Raw genomic sequence first — 27,454 nt, 5'->3', positions numbered from 1 at the left:
TAAATACGATATCTTACTAATGCGCGCTCTGAATCACTTGTATCTTAAACCTAGTCCTACACTAGCTATTATCTACGCTAGTAATGTTAGCTGGTAATCTAATATAAACATAGGGTACTCATATTTTATTGACTATCATAACCCCACCTGATAGGTCCCATTGGCTCACTATCAACATAAGTCGAGTATCTCAGCGGCTCGGGTTGAGGCCTGGCACTAATCCTAAACATATAGCCCTAGACTTTCTACTTAGCTTATCAATATTAGTTCGGTCCTAAATGTTGCTATCACCTACACTCCTGAATGCATGTACACGTATATTTAGCAATATTTGCTGTTGCATATTAAGATCAAAATGGCTACAGATATTCACAGCAATCTACGAGTTCGCGCAGCGACATCGACAGGTCAATAACGACATGACCACCTTCCAAATTACACAATACTACTGCAACTTGAAACAGTGAAGATAGGTATATCTAGCAGAACATCGAAAAATCCCATTCGTAATCCGTGCACCCAATGTGAACCCCTTTGTCATCACACGCGCCGTGGCAGCAGTACCTGGAGGTAGATGGATGCTGCCCAAATGACCATGACTGGCTTGGATTAGCGAACCAGGCCGTGCTTCCATCTTTCGTGAAGGCGTAAACGTATCCAGGCAGACATTTCCTGTGCAGTAGAATTAGCACGACTTTTCCACGTATAGGTAGACACCAGGCGCGCATTCTAGGACGTCGGAAAGTAAAATATTGTAAACCCTCACGAGGCATCTCGTGTTCTGATCAGCTACTTACATAGAATAGTGACCGTCCTGATCGATGCGGGATTCCGAGTTGCAGACTTGGACACCATTGTCTACAGCCTCTACGTTCCAAGTACCACTCAACCCTGGAAAAGGGTCGTGAGTAATACCACCTTTGAGGTGAAGACAAGCGAGACCAGGGGCCACCAGAGCAAAAGAAGCAACGAGGATGGATAGAGACCTCATTGTGTGCGATTGCCTTATTGAATTAATGGATGAAGACAGCTGGGTGAAAGTGATCGATTGGCAGAGGTCTAACAAGATGATGTGGAGATCGCAGCACAATCTGCCATGACTTATATACTGTCCACTTCGTATACACCCCGCACTCTAACGTTGAGGTGATTGGTGGATTGGAGAAACATTCAAGGCAGCCGAAAGAGTAGCAATACAATCCCCCATCACGCGAATGCCAAGAGCAACTGTCTAGGGTTCTGCCTGAGTCGCACGGTGCCTCTTGCAGGCAGCCAATACCATCATTGTTAAGGCGGCCAAAGAACGGCGGCCAGATAACAGCTAAAATGCTCCAAGTAAAGCCCAATACCGGTCAGAACAAGCATCAATGATTTCCACTCATGAATATCTAGGTAGATGCGGTCATGCAGAATCATTGCAACGGTAGAGCCCCTACACAACCACTCCCCAACTTAAGAGCGTGCCCTTGTCAAACTTCCAAGACAATCAGCTTAATCCAGAGCGATATAGCACATGCATTGTGGCTTCCGATAAGATTTTCTGACAGGCTTCGGAGGTGGCGCGCGGTTTTTGCGGATTGTGTATCTAAGGTGAGTGCTAACGAGTGATGCGTTTGGAAGTTGTGTAAAGATTTCAGGCCCCTCGTATGGTTTGTCGTATTTCTTACATTGATGTGGAAGCTCTAGTGTGTCCTCATACGCTGAGAGGGTCCTACAGATTTTTCAGGGCTTGTTGTGGCTTCGTGACCCCAGAACGTCCAGGGTCCCCCCCAATCGGAGTCTCATCGCCAATGTTTAATGGCAGGCCCGAATCAGAGATAAGCTCAGCTAAGAATTTCATTCCGGCGGCTTGCACTTCCTGTTGTGGAATAGGGATTGCTTATCTGCAGCGGGCAAGACTTATGAGGCTAGTGCTTATACAAAACTACATAGCGAGGACCATGTCACGAGGCAGCATGGTATGATATGGGCAGCTCTAGAAAAGCCTCTTCTGCCCATCTATGAATAGGAACTTTATCGAAGACATGACTACCTAGGTCGAGTCAAAAATTACAATCCACAATTGAAGAAAAGGCGTGCAAAAAACAAGGATCGGTAAGGCGTCCAAGATCAGGGTTGTGGTAAGGCGTCCAAGACCAGAGGTCGGTAGTGCATAAGTACCAGGACCAAGCCATGTCTGCTGGTCAGATGAGGCTTTATAGGCTACTAGTGATCCGGCATCGAACGGTGTCATTGTCGGTACATTCGGAACTTGGCTATAATCTCTAGGCCTTGTCTGTAACCTGGAAATAGAGCTGTAACATAAGACCAAATTGTAGATCCTTGCTGGATGGACCCCAGGTCAAGGAACTTCGTTCTGAACTCTAAAGGACACGATATAGAAAGATAGATAGTCGCTAACGCGGTAAATTTGTACTAGGTGTTGCTCTGGCCTTTATTCCATTTGGCGTCCTCGATAGCAGCTTCACTTTTAATCACAGTCCACTTATGACCACACCCTACTATCTTGTATCAACGCTCTAGTTTCTTGTAGACGATTTGAAACGTTTCTAGGGCTTTGATATGATCCTTTGAGCTCCTGACTTGGTCATGCAAAATACTATCGCTCAAAACTGAGTTGATCAGATCTAGGTATCGGACTTCCGAAGCGGCAATGAAGGTTAATAGCTAATTTATATGCTAGAACGGAGCAGTGCTAATGTCTTTGTCTTCTCTGATTGGATGGCGTGACGTTTTGATGTAAATCGATCGACCTGCATTCAAAGGCAGGATTGATGTGATAGTCTGAGGACAAGGCAGCGGCATCATGTCTGGGCAAGGTGACTGGCCCAAAGTTTATGCTTGTAGCAGCGTAATCGATATCGAATTGTGGGTTCCCTATGACCGTTTTTCTTTTTGCTTGGCTCCGGTATCTGCCCATACAACTACTACGTCTTTGTTTCAGTAGCTTAACACAAGTATATTACGTATAGGCATACTTAAACATTGCTTGAGGTCTTCGATGGAGCGTTGGATCAAGATGGTTGCATCCTGCTCCAAGTTGAATCTGCGCAACATGTCACACAACTCTGTCGCTCGGAATATATAGGGGTTGGAAAGGTTTCCAATTCGTCCTGTCCTCAGGTCCTACAAGTAACGACCCATATGTGTAAGCAAAGCGTGGTAGTAGTATATAGTCTCATGTATAAGTGTATTGTTGTGCGTATGTACAAGTGTGTAATCTGAGCTCGAAAGCAGTTGGACGTATCAGTCATGCCTGCAGGACAGTCATGCGATGTGGTCCTAGGCTTACAAATATTGTTCGGATACCTTCCACCTGTGCCACTTGCCTACATGAGAAATCTAGGATCATTGCAACAAGGCCTTCAAGGTATCTGCAGGCGTAACCGTTGGCGGCGCAAGCTCCAATACCTCCTTGCTTATCGTCGATGTTGATAACAGTCCCTCCCAAGTTGTTAAGGGGCCCAAGTTAGCCGATCCAAGCACATTTTTGGACTCTCCAGGCACGGCAAACACCTCGTCAAGCACAGACACATCTTTGTATGAAACATCTTCAACCTTTGTGCCAATGTACTTTTCTACCATTGCCACGATCCCCTCGCCGTTGATGTCCTCCGGTCCGGTGAGGGTGTACTTGGCCTTGCTGTGTTTGGAGATGTCTTCTTGGATCAAGAGCGCCGCTGCCATGCGACTGATGTCGTAAGGGTCAATCATGGCACTGGGTGCCTCGTTGAAAAGAATTCGAAGCGTATTTTGCTTCTCCCCAGCTCGTACCCTCTTAATCAATTCAGCAGCAGGATACAATATCATTGGCGCGAACCCAGTCGGCTGCAGAGATGTCCAGTTTAGCTTGCTGAAAGCCGGTTGCTCAAGCATCGTCTCAATCGCCCAGTGCGTGCGTGGATAGTATGCTGGGCAATCTGGGCGTACATTCGTTGTTGTTGTGGAGATGCGCACTACGTACTCAACTTCTGCGTGGAGAGCTGCTAAGAGGAACGTGGATTCTTCTGAAAACTGATTTGGCCGAAGGTGTGAAGCTATAAAGACTCTAGCAACCTTTTGTTCGCGCAGCCATTCAGAGGTGATCTCAGGCCAGTTCACTTCGACGAGTTCGACATGAGGTAGCTTGGCAAGCTCTTTAGCCGCAGAGCCGCTGGCTGATCGTGTCTGAAGGAGGAGACGGTATCCAGAAAACTTCGGATGGTTTGGAAGGGTCTTGGATAAGATCTCAACCACGCCGCGACCAGTGTTGCCAGTTCCGCCTACGATGAGAAAAGAAGGGGACATGTTGAAAAAGCTGCTGTTTGTTGGAATTCTGGGACGAGCGCTGCGACGATAGATACTAGACCTTTTGATGCTGTTTGTCCTTCATAGTCATTTTATGCCTAGGAATTGCACATTGTCGAACAAGTTTAGGTCTCCACAATGCTTTGCAAGCAGTCCCAATGTGGCTGGCGTAGTGACCGGGTGCAGCGGGTAGTCCAAGGTGCAGACTGACCCACACTTACTAGCTCATTTTCTCCAGTTTCAAATGTAGATCAATCAATTTTTAATCGTAGCCTCAGAAATTCAACGCCCCGCCAAGCTATCTATCCCCAGTTTTATAATGCCACGATGGTATCGTCAAAGCTTCCCAATCAACGCCATCATTTGTAAGCAATAATTTGTGATCATCAGAGGGCATTACCAACCTCATGTGAAGCTGTAGTGCGTTAGCAGTCTTAGAGACGCCGCGCCCGTAACAAATGTATCCAAGGCACTAATCCTTAGGTGGTGCTCAACCCTTTTTCATGCCAATGTAACAGTCCATTTACACAGGACACGGTCAGTCGCCCCGCTGCTGAAGCTTGTAATACATCATCTCCATCGTAATTCTCGTCAATATTCACGTCCCGTGCGGCTTTGTTGTCGGAAACGTTCAACAAAGACAAGTTTGACAGCCCTTCCAAGATATCCGTCATTCTCCTCTGCAATGGTTGCCCCGGCTTGCGATGTCCCCACGGATGTCTCGATCTCGATAATTGTGCGTAGTTCTGCTACAGTAAACTCGGCGATTGTTCCAGTGTGAGTTTCTACGATTGCAGGCTGAGTTGCGTCAGGTGAGCCACTAGATAATTATAAAGATGACACAGTGTGACTTCCAAGTGTCTGGATAGACTCAATCATGTAGGCGGTAGGAAGCTCATCTCCGTACGGAGGCGAAGCGACCGATGCACGAGCAGAGGCGATCATAGGCAAGGACGTGTGGAGGTGTCGTGGAATGTATTCACTGGCTGCAGCGCAATGCTGTGCATCTACTCCATAGAACGAACTTGGGCCGTTTAAAGAAGCAGGAGGATCGGCTTTCTGCAGGTTTTCAACATCAGGAGCGATCTTCGCGATTTCCCTAGCAGGCTTGGCTGCAGTCTCAGCTGCGACACCTTCTTTAGCCTCTCGGTCAGTAGTGTCTGCCCGAGCAATAGTTGCGGCGTTTTTCCCCGGAGTCTTGTCTTCCCAGCCATTGCCCTTTCGCTCCTGCTTATTCTCCCCGGCACTCTCGCTCATGTTGCCGATTGCGTTATTCTTCTACCCTGTTGTTGTCGTGCGAGCCGCGCTCACCTTTTCTCTCTGCTTAGCCTCCTTCGCGGTCTTCTTGATCCCCTTAGTCTTTATAAAAGCACTCTGTTCTTTCATCCATTGTACAAACAGGCCTTCGAGTGGGACGTCTTTCTAGGAAGCTGGATTGGCGTCCGTGGCCACCATTCTTGGTGCTCGTCCTTCGTCACAAGTGGTCTTGTAGATACGATATTCGTGCTGGATGCTCTCAGTAAATCGTTCAATCGGATAGAATCGCTTCCTATCAACGTTTTCCTTCAAGGGATGGGCGCGGTCGTTGAAGAGTTGAGCCGCGTCCAACAGGGAGATCATAGGCTGTTTGAGAAAGACGCCTCCCAACTCTTCTCTTTCCGCTTCCGACCAAGGATCCTCTCTTTTCAAACTGTCCCTAACTGCATTCTGGATGCCTTTGTTCGCGACAGCAAGTGCCTTCGAATCGGACCAGTCAACAGGGATCCCGTGCTGGCACTGATAGGTGATGGGGTCACGCTTAGGCTGCTGGCCTTGAGGATTAGGTCGGAGATTCATCAGCGGAAGACATAGGTGATACGCTTGATCGTAACCATTGATGAATCGATCACCCTTATTGACAAGGCGCTGCATGTCTCCACCAATCTAACAGCTCACAGGATATATATGGCCCCCGCTTCAATTGCCAGACCTGCGGCAACCCCGATTATTGTTTCATGTGTAGACCATTTTTGCGCCAGTTGCATGACAACCACAAGTGGGAACGTGTAGAGCCACCGCTTCTTTGAAATGAAATGGCAACCGACAATAGCATGATTGGTGGGCTAGCGAGTAGCAAATCAATGCGGTGAACGTACGCTGTGACTCGGAACACGGATACAAGAAGAGACATACCTGGCGCGCAGAAAGCGTACCGCTTGAGGAAGCTGGAATCCCCTCTCCGAATCATTCCCTTCCACAACCACAACAATAGGGACTTGCCGCAGTAGAGTGAGGTCTATCTGTAGAACCCGGTGAAGGGTACTTGTGCACGTGTATCTGCCTCTCTTCTAGTTATCACTAAATTGTATTCAAAACCGAACTCCGCTGTTGGATGTCTATCACAACAAAACGCCTTGCCCATGCATATGCAAAACTAGCAGCGCGATGCAAAATCGAAATCTACCAGTCTTTCGGTCCAAAAATGCCTCCTTGCGGCACGTCGCGGTACGAACACGCTGTGTAATCGCAGCCCTGTCGGTGTGTCAGTATCGAATATTGAGTCTGGGGGAGACCTTGTGACCTACCTGCTTGTACACCTCGGTGCCCCACCACTTGAAGTTCTTCATCCACCCGGGGAACACAATTCCGAAGAAGATGACCACGACACCGAACGCGAGGCCGGAGTCGAGGGCAGCGCTGAGCATCATGTTGTACTTCCTCCACCAATTCTTCCTACGGTTGCGGATCTCGTAGTTGAAAATGTAGCACACGATGGCCCAGACCGAGAAGTTCAGGCCCGTGGCGGGTGGGATCCAACTCAAGCTACCAAAGACGACCGCGAGATTGACCTTGCGGAGAATAGACTTGCGGTTATTGCGCGCGAAGTACCACAAGATGATTGGTGATACGGCACCAATGAGAAAGGCCCAGACGAGGGGTCGGTAGAGAGCGCCGGGGCCAAAGAAGCGCTTCGGTCCTACGACACCCCAAAGGATACTGCCGTTGAAGTGGACTCGAGCAATGGGGCAATTAAAGCCGTTGATAGCCTCTGTGGTGCAGATGCCTGGAATGTAGTTCAGCATCCAGTTCAGAACGCCGATCTGAGTCAGACTTGATACGATGGTGACTGTGAGCTGGAGCCTGAACAGAAGCCTAGGAGGGATTTTCATGTAGTGACCGAGCTTCAGATCAGACGCGAACTTGAGACCCTGGGTGGAGGAGATGTAGCCAAAGGTTGTGAAGACCATGTTGGCGACCGGACGACCAGGAAATACGCCGCCGCAGATCAATTGACAGATGAGGTAGATACTGCTCTGCTGGTTTGTGATGGCCATGACGATGCCAATCGGGATGAAGAGAAGTCCGCCGATACCTAGAGCCAATAGGAGCCCGTACCAAGGGAGATGGACTGGATAGTACTCGACGACGTACATGCCGACAGCTGCCATACTTACTCCCGTGAGCAAGTACCAGGTCATTGGTGCATCAGGGTATCTGCGCATGAGTCGGTTGTGGACATCCTCGGCCTCCATTAGATCCTCCATATCAGGCTCCGACGTCGTGCTATTCCGATGGCGATGGAGATTGGGAGATGGAGTGCGTCTATTGCCATCGGGTAGATTGTTGAGTGGTTCGTAATCAGGTGCAGGTGCTTTCCGTATCTCCGCCCACGAACGGCTCCATTGCCTCCAGATGTCTTTGCCATGCCAGAGGGCCGTGTGCGAGAGCAGCGCCGTGAGGGCTGCGAACTGTAGTGCGTAGCTGAGCACATACGTGATAGGTAAGAATACCCGGCTGTATTGCTTGTATGCCTGCTCGTCGAACAGAAAGTCTTGGGTTAAAATCTTGCTTACATCGTACGGAGCACCGGTGTTGTCCCAAACCGCAGCCGAGAGGATTGGCATGTACGAAGAGTACATGACATTTGTGTAGTCTGTCGTTGATTAGCGAAACACTTCAAGACCAAAGACTTGAAGCCGTACACATGATAGGTGCTGCGATCCACATAACAAGCACGAGCCCACCAAGAATATTGAGAGCAGCCCAGAATGGTGTGACAAGGGGGGATCCAATGTACGCAATCTGGGCCCAGTCAAACGTTACAGGAAATAGACCTAAGCCGGAAGATACTCCAAACTACAGCTGGGTTAGCTCACATTGTGGTCTGATATATATAAGAACTTACAAGATTGGCAATAACGACATTCTGGGGCGCAAACCAAGTTATGACGCTAAAGTAACTTAGAGCCGGGAAGAGCAGACCGGGCAGAAAGTAAAATGCAACGGAGCCAGAAAACACGCGCGTGAAGAACTTTCGGGGCGAAATCGTCCATCCGTCTGCAGGCTTATTTTCCTCTTTGTGTAGTGCTGTGAACATAGCCGTGGACACCAGCGTGCTAGGCCAAATCATGCCGCTGGGTCGGACCAAGTACCGCCTTGTGAGTCCGGCAAGCGAATATCCAAGAATTTGCGTGGACAGAATCAGTAACACCTGGTACATGATACCTAAGTCTTGATGGTAGAATTTCACTTGCTCGACGATAACCTGGAATGTGATCAGCACACGAAAATTGTGTTGCGGTTTGTGTACTGACATCTGTAGCAAATGCGAATCCAAAAGATACGTTACTGCTGACATAGACGCAACAGTGCTCTTTCTCGTTCCAACGGCCTTTTGCAAGATAGAGTCGGAACCGACGGGTCCAAGATGTGTTAGGTGGTAGAGCGAGGCTGGCTCGGCAGCCATCAACAAAGGTTTCTTCGGGGTCATCTGGTCGTTTGAGGACTTGATCCCAAAACAGACCAAGAGGATGGACAAGCAATAACGCAATAATAGGAGTGAGACTGACGCTAGGGTATCGTAGGGAAAAAAACAAATTGGTTGAAGAACCAGCAATAGCAAATATCATAGACAAGATCCACATCCGCGGTGTATCAATGGATAGGGTGGTGTCGTCGGTCGCAGCGACGGAAGCCCGGACTTGCGCATAGGGAGAGTTGTCAGACGGGTTGCCTTTTTGGTCATGCAGACTGTCGTCGTCGGAGGCGTCGTCAAGTTCATCGTCGTCATCGTCATCGTCAATGTCGATGTTGGTGCTGGATGCTGACGATTTGTTGCTCCCAGGGACAGGTGCTACTCCAGCTATCGAGGGATCCAACGCACTTGCGTTGAAACGTGCTTCAAATTGCGACGCTCCCGGTCCTCCAGTTTCGTTAAGAGTCGTACTGCTACCGCTCTCGTCCCTCAGTCGCCGTCTTGAAGCCGAATTTGTGAGAATGGGCGAGCTCCGTGCTGATCCGTGGTTGCTCCTGAGTGATGCGTTTGACACCGCGTTTGAAAGCTTACTCTTCGCCGACTTCTTCCCATGACGTGCGCTGATCACATGATCCTCGTCGGATTGATCGGGGCTCAAAGAAAGTATGGGCAAACCTCCATAGGATCCTAGCAAACATGATCAGTATGCGTTTTCCAGGGCACTGACACCAAGCACAGGCAAAGCGCACGTTCCTAGGCGCCGTGCGACGCCTGAGCGCACTCGAGCACGGAATGCGAAATGACCCATTAGCTTACCTGTGCCCTGCGCCGGGGACGATCGCACCAACAGCGGGGCGCGCGACATCCTTCTCTTGCGAGATGGAGAAGAGTTGTCTGTGGGATGATCTGAGAGATCGCGCTCGTCATCGGGTGTGGCTGTGGCTATGTTCCTTGCGTTTTGGCGGAAGTCATGTAATTCGTAGCTGCTGCCTGCGGGCGAGGAAGGGCCAGGGTCGTAGCTTGTGTCACGCAGAACAGGCGAAGAAATTACAGGCGGAAACGACGGTTCTTCAGCCATATATGTGGATTCGTTGGCCACAGGGGGCGCGTGGCTACGTCCGCCCGTATATCACACGAAAAGGGTTTCGTGCCAGTCGGGGTAATCAGACAATCAGATAATTCCGTAATCTTTCGATGATCTGATTAGATGTTAAGGATCAAAGCAAGATTGACCAATGGATCCTGCATCTCAGGCGGGACGCGTTAACGTGGAAGAGCTAGCGTGGCGCGCAAAGCTCGGCCTTCGAACGCGATGCGGTACGGGCGGTTGCGCATCACTTGCAGCACGCATTTGCTGCCCGGCCCGTGGGCTTGACCCTGTTTCTCGGGCCTGGTGATGAGAAAAATTCGCTCTGCAGCGCCCTTGAGCTGCCTAACAGTTGCAAGTGAGATTATGGTACACTAGATTGTCATGCAACAGAGTCTAGACATGCTGATATCTCGGTGTGATGTCATGCATTCTTTTGACCCCACTTATCTCAGATCTACGTGACCGGGGATGCCCACATGGCCTTCACGTTGACTGTGATCAGCGGTGAGGCCCGAGACCATGCTAATGGCTCCCTCGACGTCGTCTTTGTTATACAGGAAGAGACCCTGCAGCGCTGCTGTGCTCACCGAGTCAACCAGTCCCAACTCCTTGACCTTGGCCATGAATCTCCGCCTAGCTTCTCCTTGCCTGTCAAACTCGGCGTAAAATCGATCCCACAAATGCTCGATCTGATGCTCGGTAGCCTCACCGAGTCTGACAGTCATGTCGACGCGCCCAGGTCGCACAAGAGCCTCGTCCAACCTTTCGACGTGATTGGTTGTGAGGAAGATAATGCGCTCTTCAGCACTGGCGACACCGTCCAGAGCATTGAGGAGTCCAGAGAAAGTCACAGAGGCACTCGCAAATCCATCTGCACCCGGCGTCTTCCGGTTCATGAACGCAACGTCCACGTCTTCGAGGAGGACGACAGTCCGTCGTGGCACGTTGGTCAACAGATGGTTCAGGCGATCGTCCGTCAACCCTCGTTCGCTGACATTGAGAATGGCGATGTTGAAATCCAAGTGTCCTGCAACAGCTTGAATAAACGAGCTCTTGCCGGTACCCGGAGGTCCGTAAAGCAGATAGCCCCTTCTGTATGGAATACCACGGTCAAGATACCAGGCGCGTGAAGCAATGAAGGCTTCCATATCCTCAACGATGCGCTCTTTAACGCCTGCCTCCAATACAACCGAGTCCAACGGGCGCTTGCGCTTCGGCTGCCCAAATGGCTGCCAGCTCGTGCCCATGGAATTGTAGATGACCGTTTTTCCTTCTTGCGATTGTTGGTACAGTTGGTGCGCCTCCGCGAAGATGTCCTCGAAAACGCCACGGTGGCTGTAGAGAGTCGTGAGGCTGATCGTTTCAAAGGGCGTACCATCTCGCATGTCAAACGCGTCGCGCGTACGTTGGCGGTCGACTAAAAGAAAGGCATTCTTGTAGCGCATGAAGTGCCGCCCAGGGCCAGGTACGAAGGCAAAGTGCGCAGCCAACGACGGCCCATCCTGCGGCGCTGAGGTTCGCACCTGAAGATGGTGCATACGTGGGTCGATGCGATTGAGCAGTTTCGTAAGGAGACCGTTTGGCGCAGCGGCAGCGCCTGTTGAACGTTGGGCGCCATTCAGTTGCGCCCTGTGATACGTGGTCATCCATTGAAGGAGCCAAGGGTAAGCATCGTCGTGACGTGTGATCTCAAGGTCGATGAGCATCCGTCTCCGAAGAAATGCGGCGCCATGCTGAAGTCCTTTCTGTCCTGTTCGCGCTGCGACTCCTAGTGCAGCGAGTCCGAAGCCCTGTGGCCATTGTGAGCACACTCCATCTCATCGGGGCAATGCAAGGATCGATCGTACAGCAGTAAAGAATGGATTACTAGTAAACTGTGAGTATAACGAGCTGGCATTGTCGCCGCCGCTCGTGGCGAGCTGCTTCAACAGCTGCGATTTCGGATCATTAGAGTCCATGAGCTGAACACGCACGTCACGAAAACTTTAGGAAAGGCGCGGATTGCACTAGGCCCAGAACGAACAGCTACGCGCGAATCAGACCCACTAAGTACTTCACAGGATCCAACTCGTTCTTCTCGCAGCAAATAAACGGCGGCACGATGTCTGAATTCATTCATTTAAGGGCAAACACTCTAGTAGAGAAGAGTCGCGATGAGATTGTTGGTGTTTCTCGCCTGATGCTGCATCTTGCCAATTGGCTAGTTGGAAGTGCCTGGGTGTAGTACCTCGCACAGATTGAGGCATGTACTGTTGGTTAATTGATAATTGCTAGCAGTAGACACTGGCGCAAGGCAATAGGCTCTGTAGGTCCACCCGTTGAGTACCCTCTTCGAACAATGGCGAGATGGCTTCTCGTCGCGTCGCGCCTTTCCAAAAAAAGTGGGGCGGCGCGCCCAGCTCCTTCCCCAGATTGATATCAGACAAACGGGCAGCCAAGATTGCTCGGGTACTTGCTACATATTATTTCTTCTTCTCCCACGCTTTTGCATAAAGCCACCTCCAGCCGCTCACCTTCTTTTCACCTTACCGTTATGGCCACTGTTACTATAGGCAGAGCCTATTTCGATGCTCTTCTTCGCAGGTGAGTGTGCTGTTGACGCGCAGCTAAGCCTTACGTATTCACTGACACAAAAACAGAGCCCAGTTCGTGGGTCGCCATGGCAAATGATCGATTCTTCGTCAAACTAATTCACTGCCAGTACACTTCTGGACAGGAGTTCGAGCTTGCGCCTGACCTCCTCAGCAACGTCATCATCTCGAAAGTAGAGCATGATTACATGGTAAGTTCCTAATAAGTCTGGTTCTTCTCGCATGGACATCTTCTGGCAGGTCACTAATGCGTACAGCAACAATGCAGTCACGAGTATGGTACGTAGAATCCCGGACTCCTCGAACTACGACATAGTATTGAAATTGCTTAGCCCTCCTCAAGAGTGCTCTGTTCCGTGGCGGCCTGACGATGGACACACTGAACACACTCCTCGCTAGTGAAAGCGAGGCCACCGATCACACTGCACAGTACGGACACGGCTCCTCCGAGAAAATCTTCTTTAGACCTGATACAGTACCTAACACGACGCGAATATCTTACAACGATGTCAGCCCTCGCAACAATGACAGTTCGCACAGCTCAGACGAGACCGAGACTCTCAGTGATCATCTCAGCCTACCCCAACCTCGACCTCTGCAACGCACAAATAGCATCGACGAGACTGAGTCCTGCATAGACAACTGCGTGGAAGAAGAGCAGGACCATCGGCAGGATTATGGACACCGCGAGCGCATTCCTGTGCGTGATCAACGCACCATTCTCATCAGCAATCTCGCCGAACGTACCACTCATAAGGACATAACTGGAATAATTCGGGGCGGGCGACTCCTAGATATCTTCCTCCGCAACGACCGATCTGCTACAGTGTCCTTTGTCGAGGGCGCGGCTAATTTCCTGGCACATATCAAGCGCAATGACATCTATCTCCATGCCAAGCGTGTAAGTTCTGCCAGCTCCCTAGTTCGCCAACAAACAATACTGACCTGAATATAGCTTGAATTCCGTTGGGCCGACCGTCAGTTCCACGTTTCGCCTCACGTCTCTTACAATATTGCAAAGGGGGTGACGAGGAACCTCGTGGTGCGTGGCGTGGCTGGTAGAGTCACTGAAGAGCAGATTCGAGATCATCTTGACCATATCCACAACCTCATCATTGTCGACGTCTACTTCCAAAATGGAAATGCGCACATATCGACAAATTCGATCAACAACGCACGATTTGCGAGGACCTGTATGATGTCTCGTGCAGTCTACAAGGGCGTACGGATCGAATGGGGCCCAGACGAGTGTGCTGCTCCGCTGCCGCAGCCTGAGTCAAGGACTCGTCCACCAGCCATGCGTGTACCTTCACTGCCTCTCTCGATGTCGAACATCTATGCACCCCTCGATACTAGCTCAGAGCTGGACTCAGACTCCCAAACTGAGCCTTACATTCCTGATGGTGTGCGTCTCGACCGCAATGACTGGGCCAACGCTACTGTAGCATAAGTATATCAGCTCAGCGCTCACACCGGCTCACAGCGCAGTCAATAGGCGCTTCGCAACTTCTGATACCCACACATGCAAGGAAGCTTGCGCGGGCAACTCGTTCTTTCGAGGTCAAGAACTGTTCCTGCGCCCTTTCTTCAATTCAGATTCAACAACAATATGAACCAGTCGTCATTGGTGTTGTCCTCGGCGTATGACATGATCTGGTTTCTTGGTTCTTGTCCATATCTCGGGTGTTTTCAGGAACATTAACACTGCCAGTACTTAGATATTCGCCCTAGTTCGAGAGTTTTTATAGTCAAACGAATCACCTGTAGAAGTTTTGATGAATTCGTGATATAGACTATTCGATGAACACTGACCAATCATGCAAGAGCGGAGCTTATCTTCGGCTGAGGGCTTACCCCATCTTCATCTACATACCCTTGCAATCCTTCTTACCTCGAAGCATTTTTCTAATTGCTGTTTTGAAGCAGGCAGCAGCAAGATGGCATCCACAATTAAAGTTGCGGTGATCCAGATGTACCCAAAAGTACGATCTCCCCATGGTGACCCACATTGACCACGCTCATCCAAGCAGCCTCTGGACCCAGAGCACAACTTCAACAAAGCGGCAGACTATGTACGCTCTGCTGCAGCCCAGGGCGCCGAGCTGGCCGTGCTGCCAGAATACCACCTCACCAACTGGTTGCCGAAAGACCCGGCTTTCGTAGGGCTCTGCGACCAGTGGGAAACGTATCTGAAGAAGTACCAGGCGCTGGCGAAAGAGTGTGGGATCTGCATTGTGCCGGGGACTATTGTCGAGGGTCATCGTGGCGAGCAGAAGGAGGAGGATCGGCTACTGAATGTGGCGTACTTCATTGGCGCAGACGGGGAGATTGTAGGCAAGTACGTGAAGAAGAACCTATGGTACGTACGCCAACACTCCCCGCACCACGCACCCCCCACTCACCCCCCAGGGGCCCCGAGCGCAGCCACCTCACCTCCTCGCGCCACGCGCCCCACGAAGTCTTCCCCACGCCCCTCGGCAACGTCGGCCTGCTCATCTGCTGGGACCTGGCCTTCCCCGAAGCCTTCCGCGAGCTCATCGCCGCCGGCGCCCAGCTCATCATCATCCCGACCTTCTGGACGCTCAACGACTGCTCGCCCGCGGGGCTCGCGCGCAATCCCCGCGCCGAGGCGCTGTTCCTTGAGAGCGTGCTTACCGCGCGCGCGTTTGAGAACACGTGTGCAGTTGTTTTTGCGAATGCGGCGGGGCCCGCACAGGAGGGGTATGCCGGGTTGAGTCAGGTCACGGTGCCCTTTTTGGGGCCGGTGGGGCGGCTGGGGGATGCGGAGGAGGGGTTGCTGGTGGTGGATGTCGAGATGGGGATTTTGGAGGAGGCGGAGCGGAATTATAGGATCAGGGAGGATATTGGGGGGGAGGGGTGGCATTACACGTATCGACATGACAGTGTGGGTGGTGAGTAAAGAGTTCTTGGGGGTGGTGAGATTAGGGAAGGGGAGCATGGAGATGTTGACTCTGGCACGTGATTGGAGGAATGTAGTTGCTTAGTTTAGGTTTCGATAGTGAACGCATGTTGGCTTGTAAGTATTAAAGTTATGTCAAGCTGCAGGCTGATGTCAATCTGCTGTAGCGGCTCGCGACTTGGTAACTGCCGTCGTGGAAGGATAGCCGAAAGTGAAGCACTGCACGTCTACTCAAGTCGACTACACTCAGATCCACTGCACTCAAACGCACCACATGCACCGCATAGGTATTGGAATCCACCACGCTTAAATTCACTGCACTCATATCCACTACAAACCCACTGCAGGGACTCCAATCCACCGCAAATCCACCGCACCACCCCCATCCTTCCAAGAAACATGATTTCAAACCCCCAGAACGCCATCCAGACCGCCAGGCTCCCACAATTCAACAAGGCTGGATATCGCGCAAGAACGCCTAGAGAATCCTTCCAATAGTAGACCCACATGCTAATGCAAACGCCAAAGGAGAAACGACGGGCAGAGGCTAGCTCTGCTCGCTCATGCTGCCGTCGCTGTAGTCGGTGTCGTTGGGGCTGGGGCAGTTCTTGTAGGAACGGGTGATGCCGTGCTCGGTGGAAACAGTCTCGCCGACGACGACGACGCGGGTCTTGCCCAGCTGCAGGAACTCGTTCTCGTCGGCGGCCAGCTTGGCGGCGACGTCCTTTTCGTAGATGCGCTTGTAGAAGGCCTGGAAGGCGCCCTCGCTCTCGAAGGTCATCTCGGACACGACGTCGTAGTCAATGACGTCGGCATCGCCGCGCAGCAGCAGCGGCGGGCGGTCGGGGTTGGCGGGCCCGCCGAAGCCTCGTCGCGTAATGCGGGCCAGGTACTGTCGGGTGAACTTGTAGGGCCAGCTGCCGGCACACAGGCGCTGGGCCAGCGGGATGTGCACGTTCTCGTAGTGGTCGCGGAAGGCCTCGGGCGAGAGGTCGGGCCGTCGGGTGACGAAGAGCAAGATGGTGTAGGCCATGAGGGACACGGTGACAGCGGCACTTCCAGAAGCCCAGAAGCCGCGTAGAAGACGGCGACGCGGCTTATAAGGTGCAGCGTGCGGCGTGCAGCGGGCCACTGGAGACGGGCGTCGCAGGGCTAGCCGGAGCGCGCTGGGCGGGCATGATGCGACGAGCTGGCGCTGGCGGCGCAGGACCGCAGGATCGCGGAGCTCGCTCGGCGCGCAGGATCTCTCTCCGCGCGCACGGCACAGGCGCTCCGCTCGCCAGACCTGCTGGCGACGCTGTGAGCCATGGATCCAAGGCCCAGGTGCAGCGGCGAGCACCCGGCGGCCGCGGCGCTGTGATTGGCCGGCGGGGGTGGTGGCAGCAGCCGCTAGCAACGCACTTTGGCGGTGCGAATTCGAAATCTCGCGGGGAGCCTCGTCGCCATTGTCTCGTCGCTGCCACCCCGCCCACGCCTGCGCGACCACCTGCTGCTCGACACTGCCGCCCGAGCTCGACACTGCCGCGACACACTCGACTGCCGCGCAGCTCGACCGCCACACCCGACCGCCACATTTCCCCCACCATGAGCCGCTACCAGGGCGACTCGGACGCCGAGGACGACGCGCCGCAGGTGCAGTACGACGGCATGGACGAGCTCGACCGCATGCCGTCCATGGGCGGCACCCAGGACATCCACGCGCAGCTGCAGGCCGCCGCCACGCCGCTCGAGTTCCAGGCCACGCTCGAGACCAAGTTCGCCAGCTACGACAACTACTGCAACCTGTTCCACTACATCCTCAACTCGGACGGGCCCGTCGACCTCGAGGTGCCCAACGTAAGGCGCACCTGACTGCCGCATCTGCTGCCGTATCTGACTGCTGACTGCTGACCGCAGTACTACTGGGCCTGGGACGTCATCGACGAGTTCATCTACCAGTTCAACAGCTTCTGCAGCTACCGCCAGAAGGTCGCCCTCAAGAACGACAACCCCGACGAGCTGGCCCTGCTGCGCGAGAACCCCAACACCTGGGGCTGCTACAGCGTGCTCAACGTCCTGTACTCGCTGATCCAGCGCTCGCAGATCAACGAGCAGCTGGCCGCCATGAAGCGCGGCGAGGACTCCAACCTGTACGCCGGCGAGTACGGCCAGCGCCCGCTGTACAAGATGCTGGGCTACTTCTCCATCATCGGGCTGCTGCGCGTGCACTGCCTGCTGGGCGACTTCAGCCTGGCCCTCAAGACCCTCGACGACATCGAGCTCAACAAAAAGGCCCAGTTCGCCCGCGTCATGGCCGCCCACTTCACCACCTACTACTACGTCGGCTTCTCGTACATGATGATGCGCCGCTACACCGACGCCATCCGCATGTTCTCGCACATCCTGGTCTACGTCTCGCGCACCAAGAACTTCCAGAAGAACGCCCAGTACGACTCCATCACCAAGAAGAACGACCAGATGTACGCCCTGGTCGCCATCTGCGTCGCCTTCCAGCCCACGCGCCTCGACGACACCATCCACACCGCCCTGCGCGAGAAGTACGGCGAGCAGTTCAACAAGCTGCAGCGCGGCGGCCCCGAGTCGCTGCCCCTGTTTGAGGAGCTGTTCCGCACCGCCTGCCCCAAGTTCATCTCCCCCACCCCGCCCGACTTCGACAACCCAGAGGTCAACATCGACCCCGTCGAGCACCACCTGCGCATCTTCATGGACGACGTCAAGAACAACATGATGTCGCCCACCGTCAAGAGCTACCTCAAGCTCTACACCACCATGGACCTCAACAAGCTCGCCGGCTTCCTCGATGTCGAGGCCGAGACCCTGCGCTGCTGGCTGCTGGTGAACAAGCAGCGCAACAAGCAGATCCGCTGGAACGAGGGCGGGCTGTTGGAGGGCGACGTCGTGTCGGCGGGCGACCTCGACTACGCCATGGAGGGTGTACGTATTTCCAAAACTACAGAACGACCGCAAACTAACGCAAACAGGACCTCATCCACGTCTCCGAGGCAAAGGTCGGCCGCAAGCTCGTCGACTGGTATCTCCGCAACCTGGCGCGCACGTACTAGATAGCGAAACACGAGGAGAGGAGGCACGTCAGAGTCATTCTTGGCCAATCGAGATAGAGCATCCGGCTTGGCGTTGGGGTTACGGCATATGGAAAGACATGGCATAGCAAAAGCGTTTCTGAGGTTTTTGAGCGTGATGAGGCACAGAAGGTGCTGTGTTGGCCGTGCTGTGCTGGCCTGCGGTGCTGTGGCCGTGCGGTACGGTGTGGAGAAGGATGTTGTGGAGCAGAGATGGACGGGGAAGAAGCACCCGAGGATTGAAGTAGAAGTATACGGTGATGATATATGCGCCAATGAACAAATCGCACTTGAGTCTTGCTAGCCTGTAGTGGTATGGCGGGGCACGTTGGTGGCCACCGCACGACGTCTTCTCGACCAGCAACGCAGACAGCTCACTAGAAGTGCAGGGGACAGTTAATTAAAAGCGTCGTCTCCAGCACTTCGTCGCCTCAGCATGAGACTGGGTTTCACTTGATGCAGCTGCCCCTCACGGCCGCTCCTGCCTCCGCCGAGACCCCTCCTTCAACACGTGCAGGACCACTGTCTTGACGACGCGTAACTCCACACAGCGACGCGTCTGCTGTTCGCAACACGCCACGAGCTCTCACACGCCGAGCAGTGTTCAAAAAGCATCCCGGTCGCAGCCCCAGCTCTGCGGGGTAAACACTATCATCCGACAACAAACACCATCGACGACACACCACCTCCAACCAACCTCCACACAACCACAACCATGGCTCCAGACCTCAACTCCGTCCCCGTCTCGCCGCGCCCAAGCGCCTCGCACTCCACCACCACCTCCCGCCAACCCTCCGCCCCCACCTCCCGCCGGCCCTCGCAAATGAGCCCCCCCGCGCTCCCCCTCTCACCCAACACCGCCTTCCCGCCCCTCTCCCCCGCCGAACCGCACGCGCCCACGCGCCACCCGCGCCCCATGACCGCCGCAGAACTGCACCTCGAGCTCGAAAAAGAACAAGAAGCCGTCGTCAACAGACTCACCCGCGAGCTATCCGTGCTGCGCGCGCACTCAGCCTCCGTCGCATCAACGGGCTCCAGCGCATCCGCGATCGTTGGGGGCGAGGAGGCCGTGCCGCCGCTGGGCGCGGAGCGCAGGCACAGGAGCAGCAGCAGCGTGTCGCGCGCCGCGCTGGGCACGGCGCACGGGCACGCGTACGGGCTCGCACACGGCCACGCACACGGCCACGCCCACGCGCCCAGCTCGACGCCGAGCGTCAGCGTCAGCGCATCGTCGTCCGCGCGCCAGAGTCTCAGCGGCCCGCCGGCGGGTCCGCAGGGCGGCGTGGAGATGCGGCGCAGCAGCAGCATTGTGGCGACGCCCAGGTACGAGGAGGTTGCGCTGCAGCGCGCGGAGCTGGAGGACGTGCGGCGCGAGAACGAGGCGCTGAAGGAGAGGATCAGGGAGCTGGAGCGGGCGATAAGGGGTGAGGAGAGGGGGCGGCGCGGGGCTCCTGCTGCGTCTGTTGGGGGGGAGGGGGGTGCGTCTGCGTCTCCGTCTGCGGTTGTGGCTACCGGAGAGTCGTAGGCAGGGCGGCATCAAGGGGAGGAGCTAGAGCGGTATTCTTCCAGGGGTATGCACTTATACTTGCACTTGCACAAACCGCGTCACAGCCAGATCTTGAGTTCTTTTAATGCATTAAACGTTAAGCTCATAGCAATACCCTGGCTAGCCCTGGTCCTTAGAGATCATTCTCACAGGCCCTGACTAATCCTAGGAGGAGCGTGGAGGATAGGGTCCCTTCAAGTTCCGAAAATGGTGGCGGAAGAGTTCCCTTAAAGCCAACCAAATGTAGAACACATTTTGTAGCTATTACAATGCCCAAAGATAATGTTTAGTTGAGAGTTGTCCACATTGTCTATAGGCAAAGTAGTGTTCAACAGAGACTCTTAGTATTTCCCCTTCTCTGCTGTTGTGTGGTGTACTGGCCTCATATCCTCAATCCGCCGTTCATTCTGCAACGTCAGCACTTCCCCATCGAGACTGTAGAAAGCCGCACCCGCATCACCCGTCCCTAGTAAGAGTCCAAGCCCTCGACATGCCTCTCAAACTCCGCTTCCGCGAGCGGCCTCATGTAAAACCCCGTCGACAGGCTCCCCTGCATGTCTGCATCTGCCTCCCTCGGAACCTGCTGCAGCAACTGCTCGAGAAACTCTGCATCTGCGGCCTGTGCATCGCCATGGAGGGTTATGCGCGGCATCGGCGACTGGTAGACGACCACAACGCGAGACGGAGGGTAGTGCGTGGGCTGGGTGAGCCACAGCACAGACTCCATGACTTCTCGGCCGTGCACGGCGCCGCGCGCGTGTGTGATGGTCATTTCGATGGTGCGGACGGGCGGGGCGTCCGGTGTGCGGCCTGGTGCTGGACGCGTGCGCGAGAGCGCGAAGGCGCAAACGTCCAGGAAGGACTGCACGGCTGTGTTTTGTTCGCTGACGTACTCGTCGGGTACGCCGAGGCAGCTTTGCAGGGGACTGTTAGGGTATATGAGGGCGAAGGCTGCGCTGTAGTCGACAAGATATCGTACAGGCAGGAGCATAGAGTGCTCTATCTTGCGTCTAATAAAGGGGTGGGCTTCCTTGTTGACGAGGCGGCAAGTCGCAAGAATTTCGACCGCGAATTTAGTGCACGGCTGGATAAGAGTGACGCGAGAATCTTGGACCGGAGACTGGCGAGGAACTGGCCAGTTCGATTTGCAAAGTTCAGCCTGTGTTCGTTCGAGGACGTGCCGGGTAGTTGGCATCTCGAGATCGATCTGTTCGTACACGCAGTAACGTAGGTCTACAGGCAGATCGAGAAATCGGAAGGGCTGATCATGATTACCTACAGCAACTGTGTGTGATGCCATATTCGCGGACTGAAAGATGTTGGTGGAAACATGGGGCGGGCGTGAAGTACAAATACTTTGTTGACGTCCCTCAACAACCCAAACTCTCTGTCTAAAAGCAGGATGCAGTCGGGTCAGGGGCACACTAAGACCTAAGCAATTTCACTCTACCACAAAAAAGATGGTGCACCCACGCCGTCTTAGCAGTTATTCGTTACTAGAAAACGACTTATAGAGGTATACAAAGTATCTCGGCTCTAATATTAGTACTTATTGTCTAATCTTGCCTGCATTACAGGTGTTGTTTGCAGAGACGTGTTCATAGAAGAAGAACATTTAAGGATGCACATTAATTACTCACCCTTGCTATGCTGTATGTATGGAGCTGTGGAGCCACGACGAGACGCCTTGCTCGATTATCGTCCCCACAGTGTCGAGAGAAGGCGTGAGATGTGGCATTGGTGTTGATAGGTAGCAGACGGAAGAAGTCAGAAGGCAGCAGCGAAACGCCACACCCGGCACATTTCCTCCCCTGAGAACTCTTGTTGCGTCAAGAGCAAGAGCCTAGGGGACCGGGGTGCGAAATGGAGAAGTGCGTCCACTCGGTCTCTAGCTTCCTAATCGCTAGGTCTCTACCGCACCTTTCCTTCCTTCAATGTAGCCTTTAGGGTTGGCCTTGCTGTTGCATAGTGGCTTGCCGGTAAGAGCATATTAGGGTACATGTAGTCTTTCGCGCAGTCTCTTATCCTGGTTTCTTTCACTAGCACATCGAGACCGCTGCCACCACCACCACCACCACTACCACCACCGCCGCCGCCACAGCAGCAGCAGCAACAACAACAGCAGTAGGTAGATCAGGGCATCCTTGATCCTACTGCAAATAAAGTATCATGCTGAGAGCCAACTTACAGGCCGCCGCACCGCCCTGCCGCCGCCGCCGCCCACCACCACCACCACCGCCGCCGCCACAGCAGCAGCAGCAACAACAACAACAACAGCAGCAGCAGCAGCAGTAGGTAGATCAGGGCATCTTGATCCTACTGCAAATAAAGTATCATGCTGAGAGCCAACTTACAGGCCGCCGCACCGCCCACCACCACCACCGCCCACCACCGCCGCCGCACCGCCGCCCGCCACCACCCCACCATGTTCGTATACAGTCTACCGCTGTACCCCTCCTCCTCGATATCATCGTTGAGATTGCATGTTGTCGTAACGTCGTAGTATGATCAGAAGATTTGAGCTGATGTCACGTGATTTATAGGAGTCGTCTCGACCGGCTGCGGGAGCAGCTGCGGGCCGCCGAGGCGGCCCATTTTGTAGCCGCCGGCGACTACCTCGCCGACCCCACCCCGGAGACGGCCCGCGCGTGGCTTCGCGCTGGAGCGTTTGTGAGCATAGATAGCTTTCCAGGGCTCTCTCTGTTGCGCTGTGGTGGATGGAAAACTTTAATTCTCATGTGTGCTAACAATTGTTGTAAAGGTCGCCGCCACTGGAGCCGCCATTAAGGCGGAGGAGCGACGCCGCGCCTCCAGGCAGTAGAGGGGGGAGGGGGGTAGAGGGGGGTAGAGGGGGGGGGGGGCTTTTTTGGACTTCTGATATAATTACCGTCAATATATTTCGATAATCATTTTTTAAATGCAGACCTACATCTTAACTAAACCTGATTCCAAGAACTATCCAAACCCTCTACATGTCTCTCAAAATCTGCTTCCTTAAGCGGCCTTATAAAAACTCCCCAAGACAGATTGCTAATTTCTAGTTCTCTTGGAACCTGTTGTAGCATCTGCTCCAAAAAACCTGAATCTGTCACCTGCGTACTACCAGGCATCAATATTCTTGGAAGCGGAGACTGGTAGATGACCACAACTCGAGTTGGAGTCAAGTACGTGAGCTTAGAGAGCCACACTACAGCTTCCATGACCTCTCTGCTGTGCACCGCGTCGCGCCTGTAAGTGATCGTGATCTCTATCGCTCGTACCCCGCGTGAACCGCTCTGTGTTCCGTCCCATGCTCGGTTCCGTGCTGGACGCGTGCGAGAGAGGGTGAGTGCGCAGACGCGCAAGAAGGACTTCACGGCTGTGTTTTCGCCCTGGCTAATGCCTGCGCCAGCCATGCCGAGACAGCTTCGCAAGACGCTGTTGGGCTTCACGAGGGCGAATACTGCACTGTAGTCTACCAAGTACTGTACAGGCAGACGCCTGGCTTGTTGTATTTTGCGGCTAAGAAAGTAGCTGGCTTCCTTGTTAACAAGGCGGCACGTCGCTAGGAGGTTTGTCGCAGACTTGGTGTGCGGCTGGATTAGGGTGATGCGGGAGTCATAGATCTGGGATTTGGGCAAAACGGGCCAGTCTGGTTTCCTGATAAGGGCTTGTGTTCGGTCGAGACTGTGCCGGGTCGCAGGGATCTCGATGTGTTCGTACACGCAGCAACGCAGGTCTGTAGGCAGATCAAGGAAGCGGAAGGGCTGTTCGCTTATAGTATCTGTACATGATGCCATGTTTACGAACTGGAAAATGGTGGTGGAAACGTGAGGCGGGCATGAAGCTGTGAGGCGGACATGAAGCTGAAGTATCGTACCTACCCTGTTGGCTTCGCTTAACGACCCAAACTCTCCGTTCAAACACAGGATGCGGTTGAGCCAACCAATACTAGGAGAATGAGTACACTGGGACCTTGGTAACTCCACTTTAGTGCATCCTTATCTTTAAGTCCATGTGCGTAAACGGGAGGCATTCAGCTCGGATCTCGGACATTATATGTTAGATCTCAGAAACCAGACGCTAGAAACCGAAAGGCAGAATACAGATGGCAGGAGTTCGGAGCCTAGAGTCAGAAGACAGGAGCCAGACGTTAGAAGGCAAATACAAATGTCAGACACACGTGTCAGATGCCAGTATCCGCCACCCAGCGCTCTGCAAACTTGCTTCTGCTTCCGTTGCGCCTTTGTAGGATGTAAGTTGTGCTACTTGCAGCGTAGAAGCTGTGGAACTACTGTTAAACACTTCCATTTAGATAGCAGATGGCAGATGGCAAATACTTATATCTGCGATCTGCGGAACAGTGTTGGGTATAGGACCCACTTGGCTGCTCGGTACGTTGTAGGATGTAAACTGTGTTGCTTGCAGCTGGGAAGGTGCACAAGTACTGTTGAACAACTCCGTTCAGATAGGAGATAGCAGATACTAGTAGTTACTTAATAGGCACTTGCACACGTCTGCCGAGCTGCTTAGCACTATTATAGGATGCAAACTGTGGTACTCGCAGCGAAGAAGCTGTACGACTCAGATGCTGAACATCTAACGTCCAGCATCCAACACCCAATATCTACCACCTGCAACTTGCCACCTGCCACCTGCCCTACCACAGTTCTCTAACGAATGTCGAGGCTGGCACGTTATGGGATAGATATGCATTAGCTGCTCGATTCAATACTGGAAGGGTATACTATAAACGACGCCTCGAGACACACAACACCGTAAAACACAACCAGAGATCTAGAATAACCGCACCAGCACACACCCCGACGATGAATACCTCACTGCTTCTGCACCCCCCGTACAACCGCCCGCCCCACACCCGCCAGAATCCGGAACACTAGCATCAGCACCCATACCACCGCCTTCACCGCAAACGACACCAGCTTGATCACCGCGCGCACCACAAACGGCAGCCGGTCCTCCTTCTCGGCCTGCCGGCGCGCCCGCTTCTCAGCCCGGGACTCCTTGGCACTCGGACTCGCGCTGACACTGGCGGTCGCGGGCGCAGCAGGACTCTGCCCGTACCACGCGCCCATCTCGATGTCCTTGTCGACATCCGCATTGCGGTCGCGGGCGCGCGTCGAGCTGTCGTCGCCCGTGGACGACTTGAGCGCGCACAGGAGCCTGCTGAGCGACGACTTGGCGGCTGCGCCGGCGTTGGCGCGGCCCTGCTTGCTCGCGTCGACGGCGGCCCAGTCGCGCTTGAGCGTGTTGCCGACGCCGCGGGCGCTGGAGCCGGGGGAGCGCGGGGCGTAGTCGTTTGCGGGCGGGGCGGCGAAGTCGCTGAGGGATGTTTTGCGCGCGGAGCGGCCGCGCGTAGCTTCGGCGATGGCGACGGCGCAGAGGGTACTGGCGGCGACGTCGACGAGGAAGGGGTTGCCGAAGCGGGTCAGGGCGCCGAGATTGAGAACCAGGGTGTCGGCAGCAAAGTCGAGGCGTGCGAGCATTGCGTCGTCGGCAGTAGCGTCAGTGGTGGTAGGGAGCTGTGCGACGGACATGGTTGAGGGGGTGGCCGAGATGGGGCGGTTATGTGCGTCAAAGCGTGGGGGCTCGGGGAGAGGTGAGAAGGCGTTTGTCCGCGGTGTGGTGGTGGACAGAATGTACGGATTCAAAAGAGTGATGGACGCGGGCTTTGGTGTAGATAGGGTTGGTGTCGAGGCCATATTGTGCCCGTATATGGCGGTTATGGGGCGGGTGGATGGCTTGTTGATGACGGAGCAGTCGCCTTCAATCTGGATGGGAAAATTGCCTAGAGCCGGGTGGTGCAGCTGGTACGAGCCTTCAGACGGGATGTGCTGGGCCCATGGATTGGCTTGTTGGTTAGGGTCATCACGCGTCCAGAGGAGTGTGCAGCACTCCCGTTGAGCGGCGCCGGCAAGGACGTCTTCGGCCAGCCTTTGTGCAGCAGGGGACTGGGCACCAGGATCTACCAGAGCGATACGTGAGGCGGCAGGCGACGTCGCGGCTGCATCCAGGGCTTGGAGAGCGGCGAGTTTGGGGTATACGCTTGTCAGAAGAGTAGTCGACTCCTGCTGCCGGGGGTCGAATGCCATGCTATCCATAGAAGGAGGTGAGATGAGATCGAGTTGTGCAATAGGCAGTACCCGAGGTTGAGTAGGGTGATGCCGTTGGATCAGGAGCTCGTTGATGATGCTCTGCACCGGGGCATCCTCACCAGCCAGGTTCGTCGTTGCTAAGCTGTAGAACGGAAGCGAGGGCGTGGTTCCGAAGGTGATGGTAGGGTTGGCCATTGTAGCTCGATGCATTTTGAGAGTATAGATCTGAATCGCCGGCTCTTCTTGTCCATTGGCCGCTAGCCAGAGATTGTCAAGCAGGTGAGAAGGCGTGAAGAAGGTTTTCGGTGGCGGTTTGGCAGTCATGGTGCTCCTTGAAGACGTGTTGCTGTGAGGCACGTACGGCTCTGCAGAGTATGGCGATCTGCTGGTCTGCAAGTGAGTTGGCGACGCCTGCATGGGCTTGTACGCCTGTTGCGAAAGAGGTACATTGGGGTTATATGTTGGAAACATAGAACGCATCTGGACCTCTTCTTGTGGTGACCTTGGCGGTCGTGTGGCCGTCGTGTTGCTTCGGACAAGCGTCTCACATGTTGAGAATGCAGGAGAGGCTGTCCGGTTGGGTTCAGGACTGTAGGCGTGAGGCATCGAGAGGGCTGGCGAGGGCCCTCGGTAGAACTCCTCATGTGCTGATGGTGGTGTATGGCCTGCGGCGGAGCCGCTTGGCGCGACATGAGCTCGAGGCGGTGCGGCGATTGCTGGAGCCGCATTGTTCGTGTTGGACGGTGATACGGGAACTGAGTTGACTTGTATGACCAGTTCGTGGAAGTCGATTGACTGTTCCATGTGGTTTGCGCTGTCCTTTCTCTCCACCACGGGCGCGGGCACAGATGGCTTCGCCGCTGGCGAGGGCCTCCGAGCCGGGCTTGTTTGCCTTGCCCGAGGCGGTGGAGGAAACAATTGGAAGCCGGTACCAGTCATGTTCAACGCTGCTCTTTCGTGTAAGGACGATTAGAAATTACGTGGAGACGTTTTGTTCGCTATGATAGAGGCGAGAGACGTTAGGTCGGCATTGAAACACAAGACGCTGAATGCACGAGTATATGGGAACGACGATGCATGCACGCGGTGGAGGCTGGCGAACAATCTCTG

General features: G+C 54.1%; 13 protein-coding genes across 13 annotated transcripts; 3 read left to right on the top strand and 10 right to left on the bottom strand.

The window, feature by feature from the left end:
• Positions 1-298: 298 nt before the first annotated feature.
• On the bottom strand, positions 299-1,147 carry C7974DRAFT_402475 (uncharacterized protein). Its single transcript, XM_046142715.1, has 2 exons — positions 798-1,147; positions 299-672 (listed from the first exon to the last, which is right to left on the bottom strand). The coding sequence occupies exons 1-2, from the start codon at positions 989-991 to the stop codon at positions 480-482; spliced, it is 387 nt and encodes a 128-aa protein (XP_045993610.1). The 5' UTR covers positions 992-1,147; the 3' UTR covers positions 299-479.
• Positions 1,148-3,173: 2,026 nt separating this feature from the next.
• C7974DRAFT_402474 (uncharacterized protein) lies at positions 3,174-4,558 on the bottom strand. Its single transcript, XM_046142714.1, has one exon. It carries the CDS (start codon positions 4,285-4,287, stop codon positions 3,349-3,351), a length of 939 nt encoding a protein of 312 aa, XP_045993609.1. The 5' UTR covers positions 4,288-4,558; the 3' UTR covers positions 3,174-3,348.
• A 1,068-nt stretch (positions 4,559-5,626) lies between these two features.
• C7974DRAFT_52683 (uncharacterized protein) lies at positions 5,627-6,497 on the bottom strand. The gene is made up of 2 exons (XM_046146793.1): positions 6,460-6,497; positions 5,627-6,389 (listed from the first exon to the last, which is right to left on the bottom strand). Exon 2 carries the CDS (start codon positions 6,196-6,198, stop codon positions 5,710-5,712), a length of 489 nt encoding a protein of 162 aa, XP_045993608.1. The 5' UTR covers positions 6,199-6,389; positions 6,460-6,497; the 3' UTR covers positions 5,627-5,709.
• C7974DRAFT_52638 (OPT oligopeptide transporter protein-domain-containing protein) lies at positions 6,463-10,181 on the bottom strand. The gene is made up of 6 exons (XM_046146792.1): positions 9,839-10,181; positions 8,862-9,709; positions 8,453-8,812; positions 8,250-8,403; positions 6,852-8,200; positions 6,463-6,798 (listed from the first exon to the last, which is right to left on the bottom strand). Exons 1-6 carry the CDS (start codon positions 10,098-10,100, stop codon positions 6,727-6,729), a joined length of 3,045 nt encoding a protein of 1,014 aa, XP_045993607.1. The 5' UTR covers positions 10,101-10,181; the 3' UTR covers positions 6,463-6,726.
• A 39-nt stretch (positions 10,182-10,220) lies between these two features.
• Positions 10,221-12,065, bottom strand: C7974DRAFT_402471 (26S protease regulatory subunit 8). The gene has a single exon (XM_046142713.1). It carries the CDS (start codon positions 11,816-11,818, stop codon positions 10,556-10,558), a length of 1,263 nt encoding a protein of 420 aa, XP_045993606.1. The 5' UTR covers positions 11,819-12,065; the 3' UTR covers positions 10,221-10,555.
• Positions 12,066-12,645: 580 nt separating this feature from the next.
• C7974DRAFT_436732 (carbon-nitrogen hydrolase) lies at positions 12,646-15,623 on the top strand (the record flags this gene model as incomplete). The annotated part of the gene is made up of 8 exons (XM_046145145.1): positions 12,646-12,695; positions 12,759-12,894; positions 12,961-12,982; positions 13,036-13,604; positions 13,659-14,144; positions 14,530-14,685; positions 14,734-15,062; positions 15,113-15,623. 8 exons carry the CDS (start codon positions 12,646-12,648, stop codon positions 15,621-15,623), a joined length of 2,259 nt encoding a protein of 752 aa, XP_045993605.1.
• A 274-nt stretch (positions 15,624-15,897) lies between these two features.
• Positions 15,898-16,872, bottom strand: C7974DRAFT_52584 (EthD domain-containing protein). The gene has a single exon (XM_046146791.1). It carries the CDS (start codon positions 16,654-16,656, stop codon positions 16,171-16,173), a length of 486 nt encoding a protein of 161 aa, XP_045993604.1. The 5' UTR covers positions 16,657-16,872; the 3' UTR covers positions 15,898-16,170.
• Positions 16,873-17,058: 186 nt separating this feature from the next.
• Positions 17,059-19,056, top strand: C7974DRAFT_402466 (eukaryotic translation initiation factor 3). Its single transcript, XM_046142712.1, has 3 exons — positions 17,059-17,459; positions 17,520-18,557; positions 18,605-19,056. The coding sequence occupies exons 1-3, from the start codon at positions 17,208-17,210 to the stop codon at positions 18,683-18,685; spliced, it is 1,371 nt and encodes a 456-aa protein (XP_045993603.1). The 5' UTR covers positions 17,059-17,207; the 3' UTR covers positions 18,686-19,056.
• Positions 19,054-20,524, top strand: C7974DRAFT_442611 (uncharacterized protein). Its single transcript, XM_046145412.1, has one exon. The coding sequence runs from the start codon at positions 19,419-19,421 to the stop codon at positions 20,226-20,228; it is 810 nt and encodes a 269-aa protein (XP_045993602.1). The 5' UTR covers positions 19,054-19,418; the 3' UTR covers positions 20,229-20,524.
• Positions 20,525-20,549: 25 nt separating this feature from the next.
• On the bottom strand, positions 20,550-21,596 carry C7974DRAFT_402460 (uncharacterized protein). Its single transcript, XM_046142711.1, has one exon. It carries the CDS (start codon positions 21,547-21,549, stop codon positions 20,716-20,718), a length of 834 nt encoding a protein of 277 aa, XP_045993601.1. The 5' UTR covers positions 21,550-21,596; the 3' UTR covers positions 20,550-20,715.
• A 459-nt stretch (positions 21,597-22,055) lies between these two features.
• C7974DRAFT_475185 (uncharacterized protein) lies at positions 22,056-22,676 on the bottom strand (the record flags this gene model as incomplete). Its single annotated transcript, XM_046146633.1, has 3 exons — positions 22,056-22,399; positions 22,438-22,568; positions 22,604-22,676. 3 exons carry the CDS (start codon positions 22,674-22,676, stop codon positions 22,289-22,291), a joined length of 315 nt encoding a protein of 104 aa, XP_045993600.1. The 3' UTR covers positions 22,056-22,288.
• Positions 22,677-23,185: 509 nt separating this feature from the next.
• On the bottom strand, positions 23,186-24,048 carry C7974DRAFT_442607 (uncharacterized protein; the record flags this gene model as incomplete). Its single annotated transcript, XM_046145411.1, has 1 exon — positions 23,186-24,048. The coding sequence occupies exon 1, from the start codon at positions 24,026-24,028 to the stop codon at positions 23,186-23,188; it is 843 nt and encodes a 280-aa protein (XP_045993599.1). The 5' UTR covers positions 24,029-24,048.
• A 445-nt stretch (positions 24,049-24,493) lies between these two features.
• On the bottom strand, positions 24,494-27,283 carry C7974DRAFT_436727 (uncharacterized protein; the record flags this gene model as incomplete). The annotated part of the gene is made up of 2 exons (XM_046145144.1): positions 24,494-24,496; positions 25,091-27,283. 2 exons carry the CDS (start codon positions 27,281-27,283, stop codon positions 24,494-24,496), a joined length of 2,196 nt encoding a protein of 731 aa, XP_045993598.1.
• Positions 27,284-27,454: the final 171 nt, after the last annotated feature.

Source organism: Boeremia exigua (assembly GCF_020726555.1).
Source record: "Boeremia exigua strain MPI-SDFR-AT-0100 chromosome Unknown C7974scaffold_11, whole genome shotgun sequence".
Lineage (NCBI taxonomy): Eukaryota > Fungi > Ascomycota > Dothideomycetes > Pleosporales > Didymellaceae > Boeremia > Boeremia exigua.
The sequence above is the reverse complement of the archived record's forward strand: the minus strand, read 5'-3'. Positions and strand labels throughout refer to the sequence as shown.